Source organism: Rhinoraja longicauda, chromosome 1, assembly GCF_053455715.1.
Source record: "Rhinoraja longicauda isolate Sanriku21f chromosome 1, sRhiLon1.1, whole genome shotgun sequence".
NCBI classification, from domain to species: domain Eukaryota; kingdom Metazoa; phylum Chordata; class Chondrichthyes; order Rajiformes; family Arhynchobatidae; genus Rhinoraja; species Rhinoraja longicauda.
This window is the reverse complement of record NC_135953.1, coordinates 22,973,453-22,995,135: the sequence shown is the minus strand read 5'-3', so window position 1 is coordinate 22,995,135 and position 21,683 is coordinate 22,973,453. Positions and strand designations below refer to the sequence as shown.

Sequence of the window (21,683 nt, the reverse complement as noted above, 5' to 3'; positions counted from 1 at the left end):
ATCAATGTGATCATGGCTGATCATTCTCAATCAGTACCCCGTTCCTGCCTTCTCCCCATACTCCCTGACTCCGCTATCCTTAAGAGCTCTATCTAGCTCTCTCTTGAAAGCATTCAGAGAATTGGCCTCCACTGCCTTCTGAGGCAGAGAATTCCACAGATTTACTACTCTGACTGAAAAGGTTTATCCTCATCTCCATTCTAAATGGCCTACCCCTTATTCTTAAACTGTGGCCCCTGGTTCTGGACTCCCCCAACATTGGGAACATGTTTCCTGCCTCTAACGTGTCCAACCCCTTAATAATCTTATATGTTTCGATAAGATCTCCTCTCATCCTTCTAAATACCATGTGATACAACTTTCTGAACTGGCCTACCATGCTGTCCAAGGCCTTGCTATAGACAAAGTTTTCTTCCCTGACCTCATTAATCCTCTTGGTGACCTCTTTTTTAAAAAAAAACACTTAAATTTATAAGACATGATTTCCCATGCACAAAGTTGTGCTGCCTATCCAAATGCTGGTAGATTGGAATACCTTGTATTAAATTGCCTACCACTCACTGGCCTGAGAAATTCCCTAGTTTGTTCTTGCAACCCATCTTTAAATAAATGTACAACATTAGCCACCCTCCAGTCTTTCCCATGGCTAAAGAAAATGCAATACATCTGCCTGGGCCCTAGCAATTTCTTCCCAAGCTTCCCACGATGTCCAAGGACAGTTGCAGAGAACTTTGGAGAGAAGAAAGAGAATGTTTGAGATGGGGTAAAGGCAGAAACTGAATGAAAGTTTGCAATTATGTCATTGACTGATCGAAGGGTTACAAGTTTGTTAATCATTGCTGATCTGTCTGGAGGAGTGAATGAAAACGGGAAGATAGTGAAACAAATCTAGAACCGAGAGATAAAATACTAGTTATTGGAACTCTGAAGTAAAACAAAATACTGGAAATACATAGCAGGTGAAGATGCATCTGTAAAGGGGGGAAAAAAAACAGCTGTTTGAAACAGGGATGCTCAAAGGTTTAATCAGAATTGGCCTGTTTGTAAAAACTGCAAGGCTGGTTATTTGAAATTGATTAATTAATTCATTGTTAAGTGCCAGTTATTGTAATGTGCCAGATTGTAAAGTGAGATGTTGTTGCCTGAGCATCTGCTGGCCTTTGTCAGAGTGGTGCAAGGTCATAGATGGAGATCTAAGGGACGAGGAAATTGAGAATTCAAGTGACCATTCTGGCTAAACCTGACAAAAGATCAGGTGAAAATGTACCGTTTGTCCTCCCACAGATGCAGCAAAACCAGTATTGAAGCTATACTCTGCACTCCGTATCTCCCCCTTTGCTCTATCTATTGTATTTGAATATTACTTAATTGTATTTATGTATCCCACAGATGGGATAGCATGCAAACACAAAGGTTTTCACTGTATCTCAGTACACGTGATAATAAATAAACCCAAATCTAAACCTTTTTTTCAAGCAACCAGTGTATTTCAGTTTTAGAATTGTTGACTTTCTACTTACATTTCATCTAGATAGATGCACTGCAATTGATAAATCTTCATCACCTTCTCTCAGCTGGCATCACCATCATTTGTCATTCAGATCTCTTTGGTCTTCACCCTATCACAAATGAGCCCTTTGTTCTCTCTACTTTCCTTCATAAGTGACAGGAGCAGACTTAGGCAAATTGGCCCACCTCGTCCCCCTCAATCCCGTTCTCCCCATAACTTCTGACACCTGTTACTAATTAAGAATCTATCAGCACGGTGGCACAGCGGTAGAGTTGCTGCCTTACAGCGAATGCAGTGCCGGAGACCCGGGTTCGATCCCGACTACGGGTGTTGTCTGTACAGAGTTTGTACATTCTCCCCGTGACCTGCGTGGGTTTTCTCCGAGATCTTTGGTTTCCTCCCACACTCCAAAGATGTACAGGTTTGTAGGTTAATTGACTAGGTGAATGTAAAAATTGTCCCTAGTAAATGTAAAAACTGTTCCTTCCAGTATAGTCCCTGGTGGACTCTTCGGAAGTGGTGACCACAAGATACAAGATCTATCATGCGTTAAAAAATATTAATTGACTTGGCCTCCACAGCCTTCTGTGGAAACAAATTCCTTGCCTGCTACATCATCATCATCATCATCATATATTTACAGCCGGAAACAGGCCTTTTCGGCCCTCCAAGTCCGTGCCGCCCAGCGATCCCCGCACATTAACACTATCCTACACCCACTAGGGACAATTTTTACATTTACCCAACCAATTAACCAACATACCTTTGTATTTAAACTGAAGACACAAAAGATTGGAACCTGTAGCAAAAGATAAAGTTGCTTTTGAACTCAGTGGGTCAAGTGCCACCTGTCTCAACCTAAAACATAGATTATCCATTTCCCTCCACAGAGGCTGCCTGACTCAATCTTCCAGCAGCACTACTTTTTTGTTTTGTCTTTTAATTTTTCCTCGATACTAGTAAATAACCAGAAATGTAATTGTTTTTCTCTCTTAAAAATCCCACGTGATAAATTATTGTACAACATTGAAGCACTACTTGGGGATTTGGGGCAAAGCGCTGATATTGATCGAGTACTGGTTGGACAACAGGAAACAAGGGTCTTTTTCAAAAGAAGTCTCTTTCAGAGTGTCAGGCATTGAATAATGGGGTACCACAAATGTCAGTGCCAGGACCACAGCTATTCAAGATAAATATATTAATCAATTGAACAGGAAATTAAATGTAATATCTTCAAGTTTGTAGACAATAAAAAGCTGAGTAACAGGTGAGTCTTGAGAAGACAGAGAAGGTCTTGGTTATTGGGACAGGTTGAGGGAGTGGGGAATTATAGGGCAGCTGCAGTGTAACGTGGATTAATGCAAGGCTATTCCCTTCAACTAGGTTCCGATCCCACAGCGTTAGCCCAGGAGACCTACAGGCAAATTAAATACTTTCCTAAATCCTGGTCCCCATATTGCATTAAACTTACAGCCCTCCCCCTCACCCCAACTTACCTCCCAATTTGCAATCCCACAAACTCCTCAAAGCCAACCTCCTGGCCTCTATTCACTCATCAGCCCTATCCATACCATTGCTACTCAGATAACATCACTCAGCCTCGTCTCTACATGTGCAATGAAAACGTTCATTTCCCTGTTCCTCCACTCCATCCACATATGGGTAAAAGTTCCTTTCCCTCACAATTCTTTGGTGCACCCTTGCCTCCCCCCTTCAAATACATTTGCAATTTGAGGAAGGACATTCTTGCTATTGAGGCCGTGTAGCGTAGATTCACTAGGTTAATTCCTGGAATGGCGGGACTGTTGTATATTGAAAGACTGGAACGACTGAGCTTGTATACACTGGAATTTAGAAGGATGAGAGGGGATTTTATTGAAACATATAAGATTATTAACCAGGGGCCACGGTTTAAGAATAAGGGGTAGGCCATTTAGAACAGAGATAAGGAAAAACTTTTTCACTCAGTTGTGAATCTGTGGAATTCTCTGCCTCAGAAGGCAGTGGAGGCCGATTCTCTGAATGCATTCAAGAGAGAACTAGATAGAGCTCTTAGGATAGCGGAGTCAGGGGGTATGGGGAGAAGGCAGGAACGGGGTACTGATTGAGAATGATCAGCCATGATCACATTGAATGGCGGTGCTGGCTCGAAGGGCCGAATGGCCTCCTCCTGCACCTATTGTCTATAATCACATGCATGCTGGTGAAATCCCGATCCTTTCTCTTCACCAATCCCCACCATTTCACAAAGCACAATGCCAACCTGCTTTACAACGCAACTTTGATACGATGGGGCAATGACTATTGTCCTGTTGTGTCCACATCAGGCTAGCACACCCATTAAGAGTAGGTTAGAACGACTAAGCAACCCTGATTTAAGTGACAATGGTAGATTGCTATTTTGTACGGTATAGTATATTGGGGTTAAGTCAACCGCAGGACTTCATTAAAGAACAGACTACGGCAACTTATTTTGTTTGTATCTGTCAGTCACGATCCCTGGCTGCAGATTGCTGACAGAAGCAGATCGGTCTAACGCTAAGTTTTGAAATGAAATGTGGGTACAGGTTGACAGGCAGAAAGGAACACATCAAATCCTACCCCTTGTAATGAAATATTCATTTATGAATCCACCAAACATAAAGTAAAAGTCATCAGTTCATCATAATTAATCTAAGAGTTGGATGTGCTCTTCGACCATAATGTTCAAGATAGAAACTATGCAAACTTGCGTTGCTGCGCCAAAGTAAACACTAAAGTATGAAGTTAGGGAAAGATAACAAGTTATATTTAACAGCACCATGCTACAGTGGTGATACAATTAATACTTTCTGAAAGTTACACCTGGTAACACCCCAGCGTGTTACAGATTGCAATGTTCTGTAACATCAGTCCTTGCAATTTTGATGGTTAAACAGATTACAGAATTGATTCAATTGCAGCTGGATCTCAGGTCTTCAGGAAACTGCAGCATTAAAGGAATGGGGGATGCTTAGCACTGCGCAGGCTCACAAGAATGTTTTAAGGAGCACTTGATTCCATGGGGGTTGATTCACCCCTGGGGACATGTGGCGCCCATGGAAAGACACAGCATGGGGAGGCCAAGGGCACTTCCGATAGAGGAGGAGGAACAAACCAGAGGAAGTCACCCCAAGAACCCTCCCACTCACCTACCAGCTGCTGGTTTCAGACCAATACTGGAAAAGGTGCACAGACTACCCTCTCCATCAATGATGGTGCATTGCAGCAAGATCACTGGATGGGAAAGAAAATAATGGGATAAGTCACAAAATAAAAGTTCTCTTGCCTCGGGCCAGATCTGGGGATGTCTGGAAGGAGGTGATTGCCCCCTTGCTGCCTCCATTTCCTCCTCTTCAGCTGTTGTTGCACCACAGAGCTCCTCGCTCTACTTTGAATTGGGACCCCAAGTGAACCGGTTTAGAAGGTCTGAACCCACTTCTTGAGAATATTGTTGGGAGATTTAACTCGGTGTAATTAGGTGACGGTCAATTTGCCCAACGTTAAAATTAGAAAATTGAGAAAATGCTAAAAAATAAAAACATTAAAAACTCAGGGAGAAGCAATACCTACTGCAATGTTTTTTAGATATTGATGTCAACAGATTATATTTAGTAAAAGGGTGACAATCTTTTCAGTTTAACAGAGTGCGACATTCATTATGTAATTAGGAACAAGATTCAGTGCAAAATTCTTTTGACTGAAAAAGGACTGTGAAAGCTGCAGGTTTGAGTGCTTTAACACATGGGTGGATGGGAGCTGAAGATGAGTGCTTTGATACATGATGAGTGCTTTAATACATGGTGGATGGGAGCTGAAGATGAGTGCTTTAATACATGATGAGTGCTTTAACACATGGGTGGATGGGAGCTGAAGACGAGTGCTTTAATACATGATGAGTGCTTTAATACATGGTGGATGGGAGCTGAAGACTCACCTACGGTCATTCCTTCGCCTCCGGAATAATTTCTTGGTCTGTGCAACTTCAGCTTCATTAGATAATGGCTGATAGACCTGGAAGAAATGAACAGGCTGCTTGTTAAAGAAGCAAAGAGTAGGAATAAACGGGTCCTTTTCGGAATGGCAGGCAGTGACTAGTGGGGTACCGCAAGGCTCAGTGCTGGGATCCCAGTTATTTACAGTGTATATTAATGATTTGGACGAGGGAATTGAATGCAACATCTCTAAGTTTGCGGATGACACGAAGCTGGGGGGCAGTGTTAGCTGCGAGGAGGATGCTAGGAGGCTGCAGAGTGACTTGGATAGATTAGGCGAGTGGGCAAATGCATGGCAGATGCAATATAATGTGGATAAATGTGAGGTTATCCACTTTGGCGGCAAGAACAGGAAAGCAGAGTATTACCTGAATGGTGACCGATTGAGAGAAGGGGAGATGCAACGTGACCTGGGTGTCATGGTGCACCAGTCATTGGAAGCAAGCATGCAGGTGCAGCAGGCAGTGAAGAAAGCGAATGGTATGTTGGCATTCATAGCAAGAGGATTTGAGTTTAGGAGCAGGGAGGTTCTGCTGTAGTTGTACAGGGCCTTGGTGAGACCGCACCTGGAGTATTGTGTGCAGTTTTGGTCTCCTAACCTGAGGAAAGACGTTCTTGCCTTAGAGGGAGTACAGAGAAGGTTTACCAGATTAATCCCTGGGATGGCGGGACTTACATATGAGGAAAGACTGGATAGACTGGGCCTGTACTCGCTGGAATTTAGAAGACTGAGGGGGGATCTTATAGAAACATATAAAATAATTAAGGGGTTGGAGAGGCTAGATGCGGGAAGATTGTTCCCGATGTTGGGGGAGTCCAGAACCAGGGGTCACAGCTTAAGGATAAGGGGGAAGTCTTTTAGGACCGAGATGAGAAAACATTTCTCCACACAGAGAGTGGTGAGTCTGTGGAATTCTCTGCCACAGAAGGTAGTTGAGGCCAGTTCATTGGCTATATTTAAGAGGGAGTTAGATGTGGCCCTTTTTGCTAAAGGGATCAGGGGGTATGGAGAGAAGGCAGGTACAGGCTACTGAGCTGGATGATCAGCCATGATCATATTGAATGGCGGTGCAGGCTCGAAGGGCCGAATGGCCTACTCCTGCACCTATTTTCTATGTTTCTACGAATCGTTCTTGGAGTGTAAACATAATGCAAATGTTTGAAAGCTAGTATAAGAAAATAACTGCAGATGCTGGTACAAATCGATTTATTCACAAAATGCTGGAGTAACTCAGCAGGCCAGGCAGCATCTCGGGAGAGAAGGAATGGGTGACGTTTCGGGTCGAGACCCTTCTTCAGTCTGAAGAAGGGTCTCGACCCGAAACATCACCCATTCATTCTCTCCCGAGATGCTGCCTGACCTGCTGAGTTACTCCAGCATTTTGTGTTTGAAAGCTAGCTTCTGCTGAGCTAAAGATACTCTAGTATTTCTCAAACGCTCCAACATCCTGGGGTAGGGTCTTACGCACAGAGCAACCCTGCAGAATCAAAGAGCCTAATCTTTACAAACAAGACCAGGCAGGTGTGCCACAGGTAAGCCAATACGAAACCCAGTTCACCTTTATCACCCCTCTCAAACCCTACACACACGCAGAATTCAAAGTTCATATGTTCTAGGAGCAGAATTAGGCCATCTGGCCCATCAAGTCTACTCCGCCATTCAATCATGGCTGATCTATCTTTCCCTCTCAACTCCATTCTCCTGGCGTCTCCCCCTAACCCCTGACACCCATACTAATCAATAGTACTAATTGTCAAATTGATTGTTCAATATCCAGGATCGAATGAATAGAAATATTCTCTGATTGAATATTCAGAACTCTGATCTCTTGACCAATCCAGGCTTCAGCTGCTGAAGCCGGAGGGTCTGGAATTCCCTTCTAATTATCTCTACCTCTCTTTCTTCCTTCAAGACACTACTATAAATGTATAACTTTGACCAATCTTTGGGTCATGTCCTCTCTTTTGGCGAGTGTGTGTCAGACTTTGTTTGAGAATGCTTGTGTGTCGTGCATTGCTGTTGTTCTCAACGTCACTAAGAGCAGGATGCCTCTGGTTGAAAGGGCTTTGCAGGAAAGGGAAATCCATTCCAATTTTGCCACCCGGCATCAACAAAGTGCCTTTAGGTAAGGTACAACACAGGTTAGAAGGCAGAGCAGAGCTCTCGTTACTATAACCCCCAGGTCAGAAGGAGTGAAGTTCATTATTCACAACTCAGGAGACACATGCAGAAATTAGAAGATAGCTGAAGATTGTATTTACTGATGCCGCGTTAATTGTGCTATGCTATTGTGCAGTACGGATGCATGCAGAGCTAATGCTATTTCCAATGGATAGCACGCAAACAAAAGCTTTTCACTGAATCGCGGTCCACGTGACAATAATAAACTAAATTATACAAAGGATACAGCACACAGGCATTCAGCTAATCTTGCCTGTGCCAGGAATCCACATACAGTACGGGTCAGATATAGATTAATGATCTGCGTACACTATGATATTGATATACCAAGGTTTGGGTATAGTGTTAATATTTAGGGTAAAATTCCTCTAGGCACGTAACAAAGTCCATGGAAAATCAATATGAAGATACACCTTCCAGCCTAGAACGATTTTAAGATAACAATGTTGAGCAAAGATATTCGTAAGCTACTAAAAGTGAACTTGCATGATCAGAGTCATGCTGCCTACAACATTTCTGACAAACTCTCATCTTCAAAATACTATTTCACCAACTATGTGCTTCAGTTTCAATTCTCACATTATGTTTTGAGTATGAAATGTCTGCTTTTAGCAGCTTTGCACTGTGGATTTCAATCATTGAATCATTCCCAATCTCGTTGTACCCCTGTACAATGACAATAAAGATATATTGTATTGTATTGTATTGTATTGTAATACTCCCTCAGACTTCAGCTTTTAATAACAAGAACTAAGTAATCATCAAAGGTTGCCTCTCAAAGGGTCAGGAAAAAAAAGACCACAGTCCATCCCTGTCCAACATGTGAATGAGCTCATGTGCACTGGAAAACACAGAGCCATTAAATCCGACCCTGTTTGGAAGTAAAGTCGTGATTCCCAAACATCTTCAGACTTGCAGCGTAGATCGCGTTAATATCAAGAGAAACTCTGTGGAGACAATTCACATGCTGCGGAACAACTCAGAACAATTAAAGGAAGTAAGTCTACAAAATATTTCCTTCCGAACACAACCAAGTTAATAATTTTGTGTTGTTCTCGGCGTAGAGTTTTCTTGGAAGGTTCCTTTAAAGAGTCTGTATTGTGAACCATAATTACTTTGAGACCGGGATGTATATTTTGAATGATCTTTTTCCATAAGGGTCCACAGCATAGAAACAAGCCATTTGACCCAATAGTCCAGTCCAATGAAATCCAGTGAGATCACCTCTTCCCAAACTACCTTTCACCTCACCAATTGTCCTTTTACCTTCTCATATTTATCTGTTTTTTCTTTCCAGTTCTAAATTAAAAATTCTCAAGGGAGTAATTACAACAGAGAACAGTTGTTCGATGGTTAAGTTATAGCACTAGAGGCTGGAGTTCTCAATAATGGATCCAGAAACAATTGTTTGAATTCAATCTCGAGAGATGAGGAATTAAATTAAACATTTTTTTTCCCAAAAGCTGGTCATAGTAACCAGACAAATTCCTATTAAAAGCCATTCATCTTTTTAACTTCTTGAAATCAAGTTAACAGAGCACCCACAATTCTAGACCCTTGTTAGAAAGAACTGGAACTTTTCCAGTTTACTAATATGGAGCGTATTGATTGATTCCCAAGATGTTTGGACTGAAAAATAGAGGTTGGAACGATAGCATTTATGTACAGTAGAGTTTAGAAGAACGAATGTTCAAATGTTCAAAATCTTCATGGGACTGCACAGACCAGACACAGAAAGGATGATTGATCCCACTGGCGAGGAAGTCTAGAACAGGCCAAGGACATGAGGTAGGTTAATTATGACTGTGATGAGGAGAAATGTTGACACCCAAAGTGTGGTGGACCAATGAACTCTTACTACAGAAGACACTTGAACCCATATCAATAAATATATTGCAGGAATTCGATATGGTTCTGATGGCTGAAGAGATCTAAGTAGGGAAACAGGATCAAGACGCAGTTGAACCCGAATAATCCACTATCTGATTCAAAATTTTGGAGGAAAGGTCACAAGTACTTGAAGATTACAGAGATAGTTACAGAGAAAGTTTAAAATCAAGGGGCTGTTTCACACAGAGCTAAATAAGGTTTCCAACCACAAGGGAGATGGGTAAAATTGAGTTGGTGTATAGGCAACTGTGTTTTGAACGATGTCAAGTGGAAACATGGAAAATGCGATTCTAGCCAGCAGTATACTAGAGTTGTCAAGTCTTGAGCTAACAATTGATTGATGGTCAGGAAAAAGTCAGACAAATTTATCGAATGACAATTGGTGAGAGAGATCATGCATGCCCACTGCAAATTTTTGACATGTAATATTACTAACCAAGCCGATAATGGGCAACTGGAATTGAATTCTGTGGGCCAGAAAGGAAACCCGATTACTGGAATCTTGTGGTTCCTGCTGGGAGCATCAGGTAAATAGTTGTTGACTGAACTCAGAAGAATGAATCAGCAAAGGTGCTGCTCCGTACATGCATGTTTTGAGCGTGCAGATCAGAATAACCACTCGATCCAAATGAAAATAAACACTTCAGTGACTTGGTGGAGAAGGATGATGGCAAAGCCAAGCCCAGCACGATACGGGTTGCGCATTACTACAATTTTACAGCCCCGCCATCGTTGCTGCCAAGCAACTTCCTAGCATATATTCCTGTTTATACAATGTTTGCTTCCAGATAAACCAACATTGCTGAAGCAACGTTCACATTCGGATACATATTCTAGAGGATTGCGTAGGCACTTGACCTTTTATTGCTTGGGTCAGTCCATCTCACCATCCTCTACAGCAGAAACATTTTGCAATAATTTTTCCAGATACATTGGGCTTAAATACTTTTTCGCCCCACGTTGTGCTGTACACCAGTTTTTATTGATTACAACTTGAAGTGCTACTTTTAATTTATTGGGTCAACCCAAACGCCGACATCCTTCTGCTTTTCCACATCCTCCATTTATTTATTTATTCACGGGATCTGGGCTTCACTGGCGTGGGCAATATTTTGTTCCTGTTCCCCAGGGTGAAAAATTCCCTTCTACAATCAACATTAATTAACCAGTTGATCTTTATGTTCACTCTTACACATGGAAGCTTTTCATTTTGGATTAATTTATTTAACCAAATTTATATTTATCAGCTGTTGTCATGGGACTATTGTCTTTGGGTCATTAGCGTAGGCCTATGAGTCATCAGTAAACACACCATGATGCGACTACATTCTTCCCCAATTTATTCCCAGTCCAAAGTGTGCAAGTTAATTTTCAATGACACTAAACTTTTTGTCTTTACCATGATTTTTTAATAACCTCTGGCAGCTTTCCTTTGATCCTTAAAATTTATTATAGCTCCTCGTAAAGTGAATTTCTATTAAAACGAAAACAAAAACTATCCAAAAATGCCGGGTGAACAATTCGGAGAAAATGGTGAACAGCAATCTGCTGCAATAAAAACAGAAAATGCTGGAAATACTCACCAGGTCAGGCAGCATCTGTGGAGAGAGAAACAAAATTCAAGTTTCAGGACAGTGACCTTTCATTAGAATTGGTAAAGTTAGAGATAAAACAGGTTTTAAGGTAGTGAGAAAAAATGTAATGTGTCGTGGTAGTAGGCAAAAAGGCATAGCTGCGGAACATTTGAGGAAACAAATGAAAGGTCAAAAGATGAAAATGGAAATAAGAGAATCATTATATAAAACTGCAAAAACTCAACACTATCTGAAGGATGAAATATGTCTGGTTTAGACTAGAGGTATAACAGTCTGACTTTACTTTGACTTTAAGTGGAAGTGAGTCAATATTAAATTGACACAAGTGAGCAATTGCGCAAATGTTTTTGTGAGAGTGTGGGCAGACTCTGTGGCGGGAGAGATGAGGGGGAGGGGCGAGGGGAGTGGGGAGAGGCGTGGGGAGGGGGAGAGGCGAGGGGAGGGGGAGAGGCGAGGGGAGGGGAGAGGGGAGAGGGAGAGGCGAGGGGAGGGGGAGAGGCGAGGGGAGGGGGAGAGGCGAGGGGAGAGACGGGGGGAGGGGGAGAGACGAGGGGAGAGGAGAGGGGAGAGGGGAGGGGAGGGGGAGGCAACGGGAGATGGAGGGGGAGGGCAAAGCCAGGAGGGGAGGGGAGGGAGGGGCTTGTGAGAGCTAAGGGAAGAGGAGGATGTGGGGGGGAGGGGGCGAGGGGGGAAGCGAGGGGCGAGGGGAGGGGGAGAGGTGAGGGGGAGAGGCGAGGGGGAGAGGCGAGGGGGAGAGGCGAGGGGGAGAGGCGAGGGGGAGAGGCGAGGGGGAGAGGCGAGGGGGAGAGGCGAGGGGGAGAGGCGAGGGGGAGAGGCGAGGGGGAGAGGCGAGGGGGAGAGGCGAGGGGGAGAGGCGAGGGGGAGAGGCGAGGGGAGAGGGAGAGGCGAGGGGAGAGGGCGAGGCGAGGGGAGGGGGAGAGGCGAGGGGAGGGGGAGTGGCGAGGGGAGGGGAGAGGCGAGGGGAGGGGAAGAGGCGAGGGGAGGGGAGAGGCGAGGGGAGGGGAGAGGCGAGGGGAGGGGAGAGGCGAGGGGAGGGGAGAGGCGAGGGGAGGGGCGAGGGGAGAGGGGAGGGGGAGAGGCGAGGGGAGGGGAGAGGCGAGGGGAGGGGGCGAGGGGAGGGGGAGAGGCGAGGGGAAGGGGAGGGGAGAGGCGAGGGGAAGGGGAGAGGCGAGGGGAGGGGGAGAGGAGAGGCGAGGGGAGGGGCGAGGGGAGAGGGGAGGGGGAGAGGCGAGGGGAGGGGAGAGGCGAGGGGAGGGGGCGAGGGGAGGGGGAGAGGCGAGGGGAGAGGCGAGGGGAAGGGGAGGGGAGAGGCGAGGGGAGAGGCGAGGGGAAGGGGAGAGGCGAGGGGAGGGGGAGAGGAGAGGCGAGGGGAGGGGGAGAGGCGAGGGGAGGGGGAGAGGCGAGGGGGAGAGGAGAGGCGAGGGGAGAGGCGAGGGGAAGGGGAGAGGCGAGGGGAGGGGGAGAGGAGAGGCGAGGGGAGGGGGAGAGGCGAGATACTGGGAGGGGGAGGCAACGGGAGATGGAGTAAAGCCAGGAGGCAGGGGGGGGGGGGAGGGTGAGGAGCTGAGGGAAGAGAAGAGGAGGATGTGGGGGGAGAAAAGGGCAAGTGATGAGAGGGAAATGGCAAAAAAACAAACAAGCAAATAGCAGCAATCAAAACATCAAAGGACTGAGAAAGCTTGAAATGGGATGGCAAGAATGTAAAAGAACACAAAATGCTGGAGTAACCCAGCGGGACAGGCAGCATCGCTAGAGAGAAGGAATGGGTGGTGTTTCAGGTCAGAGTCTGAAGAAGGGCCTCGACCTGAAATGTCACCCATTCCTTCTCTCCAGAGATGCTGCCTGTCCCGCTGAGTTACTCCAGCTTTTTAGGTCTATCTTCAATTTAAATCAGCATCATGAGTTCCTTCCTATACATGTAAAAGAACAATCCTGGAAGAGACTATAGAGTTTAAAAGGATGGAAACAGGCCCTCTGGCTCAACTCGTGCATGCTGACCAAATTGATCATCTGAGATAGTCCCATTTGATTTAGGTTTAGGTTTATTATTGTTATAAAAATTGGTGGACAAATGGCAGAAATAGTATAATTCGAGCAAGTGTCAGAATGCAAGGCCCTGGAAATTTATCGACCTAATATGTTATTAAGGCAGCTAATACCTCTGATTTGGTAATTTGAATATGGGCCAAGCCATCACAACTCAAAAGTCAATGAGGAAGAAAAAGTTAATCTCAGCTCCAGAGATTCCGGACACTTAGTTTTGGGACCAAGGCTCTATATTTAGCTTTGTTTCCTTCTCAGAGGATAGTGCAGAAACACACACACATTATTAAGGAAACACTATTGTCACTGTGAAGGAACTGTTTCTGCAAACAGCCTTCCTTTAACCCTTATGGAAAGTGGGGGGGGTTACTGCCATTGAGATGCATTGAATTCCAAAAACAAACACAAATAAACTCATTGTGTTGCTATTTCTCCGAAACACCACAAATGACTTCCACAATACTGCAAACATCAGGAAATCTGATGAAATGTGAAGGCAACTAAATTGAAAGATTGTTGGAGATGATGACACGATGATCATGTTTGTTATTTCTCTGCATGTATTGCTCACTGAAAGACGGCAGACAGCTAATTGAAGACGAGGTAAAACTAGCAAGGTACGTGGCCATGGTCTTTACATCTTAAGCTACTCAGTCACTTACGAGAGCAGCAAGGAACTTTTCTTACCAAATTTTGCTAACAGGACATCATTCCCCCAGATCCCATTTAGAACGGAGATGAGGAAGAACTTTTTCAGTCAGAGTGGTGAAGGTGTGGAATTCTCTGCCTCAGAAGGCAGTGGAGGCCAGTTTGTTGGATGCTTTCAAGAGAGAGCTGGATAGAGCTCTTAAGGATAGCGGAGTGAGGGGGTATGGGGAGAAGGCAGGAACGGGGTACTGATTGAGAGTGATCAGCCATGATCGCATTGAATGGCGGTGCTGGCTCGAAGGGCTGAATGGCCTACTCCTGCACCTATTGTCTATTGTCTATCAACTGTGGCCCAAGTTTTGCCAGTTCAGGCACAATAAAAATATATTCCTTCTCTCCTGAGATGCTGCCTGACCTGCTGAGTTACTCCAGCATTTTGTGAATAAATACCTTCGATTTGTACCAGCATCTGCAGTTATTTTCTTATAAAAATATATGTGATCATTTTACTTATTTTAATGGGGAATGGTGGTGATACAGCAATAATATATCAGATTGGCATTGCTGTCTGCAAAGTACAAACTAATCCAAGTTATTTCCGTGATGGAGTCAACATTATTTAAAATAGGTCTACTTAAACACCCCCATTCTTTATGGATATCAGGTGAACTTCTCCAGATCTATTAAAGCATCAGGATTGTTGTTATGCTGCACACTGAATGACACTAGGCACCAGCAGATGGCAATGCATCTTCATAAAGACCCACATTCACATTAGAATGAATTTCTATGAAAAAAAGTTAGCAATTTTGTCGTTATAAACCTTCTATTCCTGCTGTTTAAATCACACTCAGCTAACAGCTCCCTTGCTGAATCCTACCAACGTGGGTCAAAGTACCTAATACACAACATAATAATATTCAATAATAAATTCTGGACTGTTAACTTATTTTTCTTTTAATTTTATGATTGTACCGAGTACGGGAAAGAGATAGAGAACTTAGTCACACGTTGTCAGGGCAATAAGTTCTCTCTCAATGTCAGCAAGACGATGGAACTAGTTAGATTTTAGGAAGTGTGGTGGGGTACGTGCCTAACCAGCATCAATGGTTGAGAGCTTCAGGTTCCTTGGAGTCAATATCATCAATGATCTGTCATAGAACAACCACATTGAAGTGACAGCCAACAGCCAGGAGACTGAACAAATACAGCACGTCTCCAATGACTCTTACAAAATTTAAGACAGAGAAATGCGAGGTGTTGCAATTTGGGAAGTCTAACATGGGCAATTTGGGAAGTCTAACACGATGAATGGTAGGGCCCTGGGGAATGTTGTAGAGCAGAGGGATTTAGGAATGCAACAAACAATAGGTGCAGGAGTACGCCATTCGGCCCTTCGAGCCAGCACCGCCATTCACTGTGATCATGGCTGATCATCCACAATTAGTACCCCATTCCTGCCTTCTCCCCATATCCCTTGATTCCATTAGCCCCAAGAGCTCTATCTAACTCTCTCTTGAAAGCATCGAGAATCTGCCTCCACTGCCTTCTTAGGTAGAGAATTCCACAGATTCACAACTCTCTGGCTGAAAAGGTTTTTCCTCATCTCCGTTCTAAATGGCCTAACCCTTATTCTTAAATTGCCCCTGGTTCTGCACTCCCCCAACATCGGGAACATGTTTCCTGCCTCTAGTGGGTCCAATCCCCTAATAATCTGATATGTTTCAATAAGATCCCCTCTCATCCTTCTAAATTCCAGTGTATACAAGCCCAGTCGCTCCCTTCTCTCAACGTATGATAGTCCCGCCATCCGGGGAATTAACCTCGTGAACCTACGCTGCACTCCCTCAATAGCAAGAATGTCCTTCCTCAAATTTGGAGACTAAAACTGCACACAATACTCCAGGTGTAGTCTCACCAGGGCCCTGTACAACTGCAGGACCTCTTTGCACCTAACTCAACTCCTCTTGTTATGAAGACCAACATGCCATTAGCTTTCTTCACTGCCTGCTGTACCTGCATGCTTACTTTCAGTGACTGATGTACAAGGACACCCAGATCTTGTTGTACTTCCCGTTTTCCTAACTTGACACCATTCAGATAATCATCTGTCTTCCTGTTCTTGCCACCAAAGTGAATAACCTCACATAGGTGCATGGTTCCTTGAAGTTTGATAGGGTGGTCAACAAGGCTTTGGGCACATTGGCCTTCATCAGTCAGCGTATTGAGTAAAGAAGTTGGGAGGTCATGTTGCAGTTGTACAAGACGTTCGTGAGGCAGCATTTAGAGTATTGTGTTCAGTTCTGGGCACCATGTAATAGGAAAGATGTTGTCAAGCTGGAAAGGACACAGTGAAGATTTATGAGGATGTTGCCAGGACTAGAGGGTCTGAGCTATAGGGAGAGGTTGAGTAGTCTGGGATTCTCTTCCTTGGAGCACAGGAAGATGAGCGATGATCATCTCGAGGCATATAAAATCATGAGGAATAGATCAGATAGATGCAACCTCTTGCCCAGAATAAGTGAATCGAGGACAAGAGAACATAGGTTTAAGGTGAAGGGGAAAAGATTTAAGAGGAATCTGAGGGGTATCTTTTTCACACAAAGGGCGGTGGGGGCATGGAGCAAGCTGCCAGAGGAGGTAGTTGAGGCAGGGATTATCCCAACATTTAAGAAATAGTTCGACAAGTACATGGATAGTACAGGTTTTGAGGGATATGGGCCAAATGTGAGCAGGTGGGATTAGTGTAGCTGGGACATGTTGGCCAGTGTGGGCAAGTTGGGCCGAAGGGCCTGTTTCCACACTGTATCACTTTATGACTCTATAATTTCTACAGATGCACCTTAGAAGGCATACTATCCGGTTGCATCACAGCTTGGTTTAGGAAAATCTCTGCCCAAGACCACAAGAAATTGCAGAAAGTTGTGATATAGCCCAGTTCATCACACAGACCAGGCTCCCCACCACTTATTCCATCTATATTTAATGCTGCCTCGGTAAAGCAGCCTTCATAATCAAATAAGGTAATTTCTTCTTCTCTCTGTTCCCAACGGACAGAAGACACAGAAGCTAGAAAGTGTGCACCACCAGATTGTATCTATATGTAGTAATATCCGGTTTGATTGGATACGATAGAAAACAAACTCTTTCACTGTACCTTCATGTGACAATAGTAAACCTAAATACAGTAAACCCTCGTTTTAAAGGCCCTCTGTATAATGGATTTTGGTCACACCGGCTGGACCTGCCTATGTCACCTCTGGCTCGCACTACCTCCCCCGCCGCTTACAGTCCCGGCTTCCGACGCCACCCCCAGCATGCTGGGTGCACCAGCAAGCCCATCTTCACGTACTGCATGGCTGTCGTTGCGGCTTACATTGTAGCTCCTGGGCCCCCGCCACCGACAGGACACGCTCGGCCACTTTGGGGCTACCTCCTCTTTCACCAGTTACAGCTTTCTTCAGTTGGACATCGCTTTAGAAACATAGAAACATAGAAAATAGGTGCAGGAGTAGGCCATTCGGCCCTTCGAGCCTGCACCGCCATTCAATATGATCATGGCTGATCATTCAGCTCAGTAGCCTGTACCTGCCTTCTCTCCATACCCCCTGATCCCTTTAGCAAAAAGGGCCACATCTAACTCCCTCTTAAATATAGCCAATGAACTGGCCTCAACTACCTTCTGTGGCAGAGAATTACACAGACTCGCCACTCTGTGTGAAGAAATGTTTTCTCATCTCGGTCCTAAAAGACTTCCCCCTTATCCTTAAGCTGTGACCCCTGGTTCTGGACTCCCCCAACATCGGGAACAATTTTCCCGCATCTAGCCTCTCCAACCCCTTAAGAATTTTATATGTTTCTATAAGATCCCCCCTCAGTCTTCTAAATTCCAGCGAGTACAAGCCCAAGCTATCTAGTCTTTCCTCATATGTAAGTCCCGCCATCCCAGGGATCAATCTGGTGAACCTTCTCTGTACTCCCTCTAAGGCAAGAACGTCTTTCCTCAGGTTAGGAGACCAAAACTGCACACAATACTCCAGGTGCGGTCTCACCAAGGCCCTGTACAACTGCAGCAGAACCTCCCTGCTCCTAAACTCAAATCCTCTTGCTATGTTGAAAGGCTGGAGCGATTGGGCTTGTATACACTGGAATTTAGAAGGATGAGGGGGGATCTTATTGAAACATATAAGATAATTAGGGGATTGGACACATTAGAGGCAGATAACATGTTCCCAATGTTGGGGGAGTCCAGAACAAGGGGCCACAGTTTGAGAATAAGGGGTAGGCCATTTAGAACGGAGATGAGGAAGAACTTTTTCAGTCAGAGGGTGGTGAAGGTGTGGAATTCTCTGCCTCAGAAGGCAGTGGAGGCCAGTTCGTTGGATGCTTTCAAGAGAGAGCTGGATAGAGCTCTTAAGGATAGCGGAGTGAGGGGGTATGGGGAGAAGGCAGGAACGGGGTACTGATTGAGAGTGATCAGCCATGATCGCATTGAATGGCGGTGCTGGCTCGAAGGGCTGAATGGCCTACTCCTGCACCTATTGTCTATTGTCTATTGTCTATTGTCTATGAATGTCCACTCACCACTCCAACGCCACCTCGGAAGATGTTGGTGAGGAGGAGGAGGAGGAGGAGGTAGCAGTGGAGGGGAGAAAGCGATGACTGACAGGAAGAAGCAGCAGCTGATGAGCTGGGAGGGAGCTCCACAGTGATCGCGTGTGCCTTGTCATTGGTAGCAGCCTGAAGGAACAGCTGATGACCAGGGGCTACCACGTGAGCTGCAACAACAGTCGTATCAACCGGACCGCGTGGTACATGGAGACGAACGGATCGCTGGTGCAGACTAACGGCATCAGCGCCTAGTTTTAAGGTGAAACGACACAAAATGCTGGAGTAAATCAGCAGACTGAATCAGTCTGAAGAGTCCCGACGACACCTATCCACATTCTCCAGAGATGCTGCTTGACCTGTTGAGTTACTCCAGCATTTTGTGTCCTTTCGTAGATTAACCAGCATCTGCAGTTCTTTGTTTCAACCACATATTGGTTAATTGTATGTAGATGGTCAATTTACTCACTTTGCGATCTCTGGCTTTGGCCTTTAACACTTCTCAAATGAAGCCCAATGTAAGCTCCAGGAACAATATCTCTTACTCCAACTGGACAAGTTTCAACCCTGCCGTGTCACTGAATTCAGGCAATTTCAGATAACCAGTGAAGCCTGGCCAGTTCTGATGAAAGGACGGTTATCAAGTTGTAATGCCAACTCACTTTTGTTTCTCTCCACAGATGCTGCCTGACACAATACTAGGCATTTCACTTTTATTTGAAGTATCCAGAAACCACAGCGTTTTGCATCACAAAGTTCCAGTGTTTTGTCTCTTCTCCATCCTCATTCATTTCCTTCCCCGGACAGATCAACTGTGACTAACCTCTCTCGCACACCCGGCACCACCTCCATTTGCAGCAGTGTTTATTTTGATGAGATATTCTCTCCACACCATCCCTCACCTTCTCTGAAACTTAAATAATGCCTGATTTATAACTTCTCTTCGTTCTGAGGAAAGGTCATTAACCTGAAACTTTAACTTTTCCTTCCCTCTCCTTGGATGCTGCCTGACATACAGAGTATTGCCGGCATTTTCATCTGGATCTATTGCATAAATTCTTGGAATCAATACAGCAGATTAACATAAGGAGTGACTGAAATAGAGATACAAAGCCATGATTATCTGAAGAGGATAGAAAATATTGGAGTGCCAAGGAGTAAGGCAAAAAGAAAATCTGTGACAGACTTTCATTTTAAGGGATGTTCGCTTTCACTGTGTGGGGAATTGAATTCAAGAGCAGAAGCGTGTCCTGTGCTTTGGTGAGACCATACCATGAACAAAGTGTGCAGTTTTGATCTCAACTGAGGAAGAATATTCTTGCTGTGGAGTGTAGCGAAGGTTACCCAGAATGATTCCCGGAATCAGCACTGATGTATTAAAAAAAAGAGAATTGGACAACTGAGCATATATTTGTTATTTAAGCATATAACACATATATATTTATATATATATTGTATATAAATATATATATATATATATATATGCAAATATATATTTGTTAGATAAGAGTCAAGAGTGAATGGCAACCTCACAAAACTTATGAAATGCTGATACAACTGTTCTCTCTGTGACTGCATGGGTTTCCTCCTACATCCGAGACATGTGGGTTGGTCAGTAATTGGCCGCTCTAAGTTGTTCTTAGTGTGTAGTAGAATCTGGGGAAAGCTAACGAGATAATGGGGAGAATTAATTTGGATTAACAAAGGATTAATCTAAATAGTTGATAATGGGTGTGGGCTTTGTGGGTTGAAGGGCCCGTTTCTCTGCTGTAGCCGTGTATGTTAAGACTATATGCAGGAATGTTGGTTCTGATGGTGGGTACATCACTGTCTAAGCAGAGGATGTAAGCCACCTAGGATTGCCATGAAGCAAAAATTCATCAAAGCTGGTGAATTTGTAGATAAATTGAAATAAAGGACTAAATATTGCTCCGAACTAAAGAAACCAAGGGATAAGGAGATAGAGTAGGAGCTGGTACCAAATTTGGATGCAGCCTTAATCACAATGAATCGCAGAAAAGGGCCAAATGGTCTACTCGTTTAGTTTTTAGAGATACAGTGTGCAAGCAGCCCCTTTGGCCCAACGTCCGCTTCGCCCAGCAATCACCCATACACACTAGTTCTATCCTGCACACTAGGGAAAATTTACAGAAGCCAATTAACCTACAAACCCACACGTCTTTGGAATGTGGGAGGAAACCGGAGCACCCGGAGAAAATCCACGCGGTCCCAGGGAGAGTTCACAAACTCTGTAGACTGCACGGAGATGAGGAAGAACTTTTTCATTAGAACGAAGATGAGGAAGAACTTTTTCATTAGAACGGAGATGAGGAAGAACTTTTTCAGTCAGAGAGTGGTGAAGGTGTGGAATTCTCTGCCTCAGAAGGCAGTGGAGGCCAGTTCGTTGGATGCTTTCAAGAGAGAGCTGAATAGAGCTCTTAAGGATAGCGGAGTGAGGGGGTATGGGGAGAAGGCAGGAACGGGGTACTGATTGAGAGTGATCAGCCATGATCGCATTGAATCGCGGTGCTGCCTCGAAGGGCTGAATGGCCTACTCCTGCACCTATTGTCTATTGTCTATTGGAACCTGGGTCTCTGGCACTGTAAAGCAGCAACTCTACCACTGCGGCATCCAACTCCTGTTAATACCTATATTTTTATGTCAGGAATTTGTGGAATGAAAAAACAAGAGGGAATGAAGTCAGGCTGGTGTTAGGTGAGGAGTATGGATTTAGAGAGATGGAGCAAGAATAAGGTTGTGGAGGGTGGGTGGTGGAAAGGGCAGGTTCACTGAAGAGGTCCTCAGAGAAGCACAAGAATTGTAAAGAGAAATAATGATAAGAATATACAATGGAGAATATGAAAAATCAGCTATGTTTAAGTACAGGCAAGATGTAAAAACCTCAACGGGGTGGCACATCGGTAGAGTTGCTACCTTATTGCACTTGCAGCACTGGAGACCCAGTTTCGATCCTGACTACGGGTGCTGTTTGTACGGAGTTTGTACGTTCTCCCTGTGACCGTGTGGGTTTTCTCCGAGATCTTTGGTTTCCTCCCACACTCCAAAGACGTACAGGTAAGTAGGTTAATTGGCTTGGTGCAAGTGTAAATTGTCCCTTGTGTGGGTAGGATAGTGTTAATGTGCGGGTATCGCTGGTCGGCACGGGCTCAGT

General features: G+C 44.7%; 1 protein-coding gene across 4 annotated transcripts in view; it reads right to left on the bottom strand.

Moving 5' to 3' along the window:
• The window catches only part of ctif (CBP80/20-dependent translation initiation factor), a 161,703-nt gene that overhangs the window by 36,498 nt on the left and 103,522 nt on the right, over positions 1-21,683 (bottom strand). For all 4 annotated transcript variants that reach the window (XM_078418996.1, XM_078418908.1, XM_078419175.1 and 1 more), the window contains one exon: positions 5,466-5,542. In XM_078418996.1, coding sequence (XP_078275122.1) covers positions 5,466-5,542 — 77 coding nt within the window. The remainder of the gene's footprint in view (positions 1-5,465; positions 5,543-21,683) is intronic.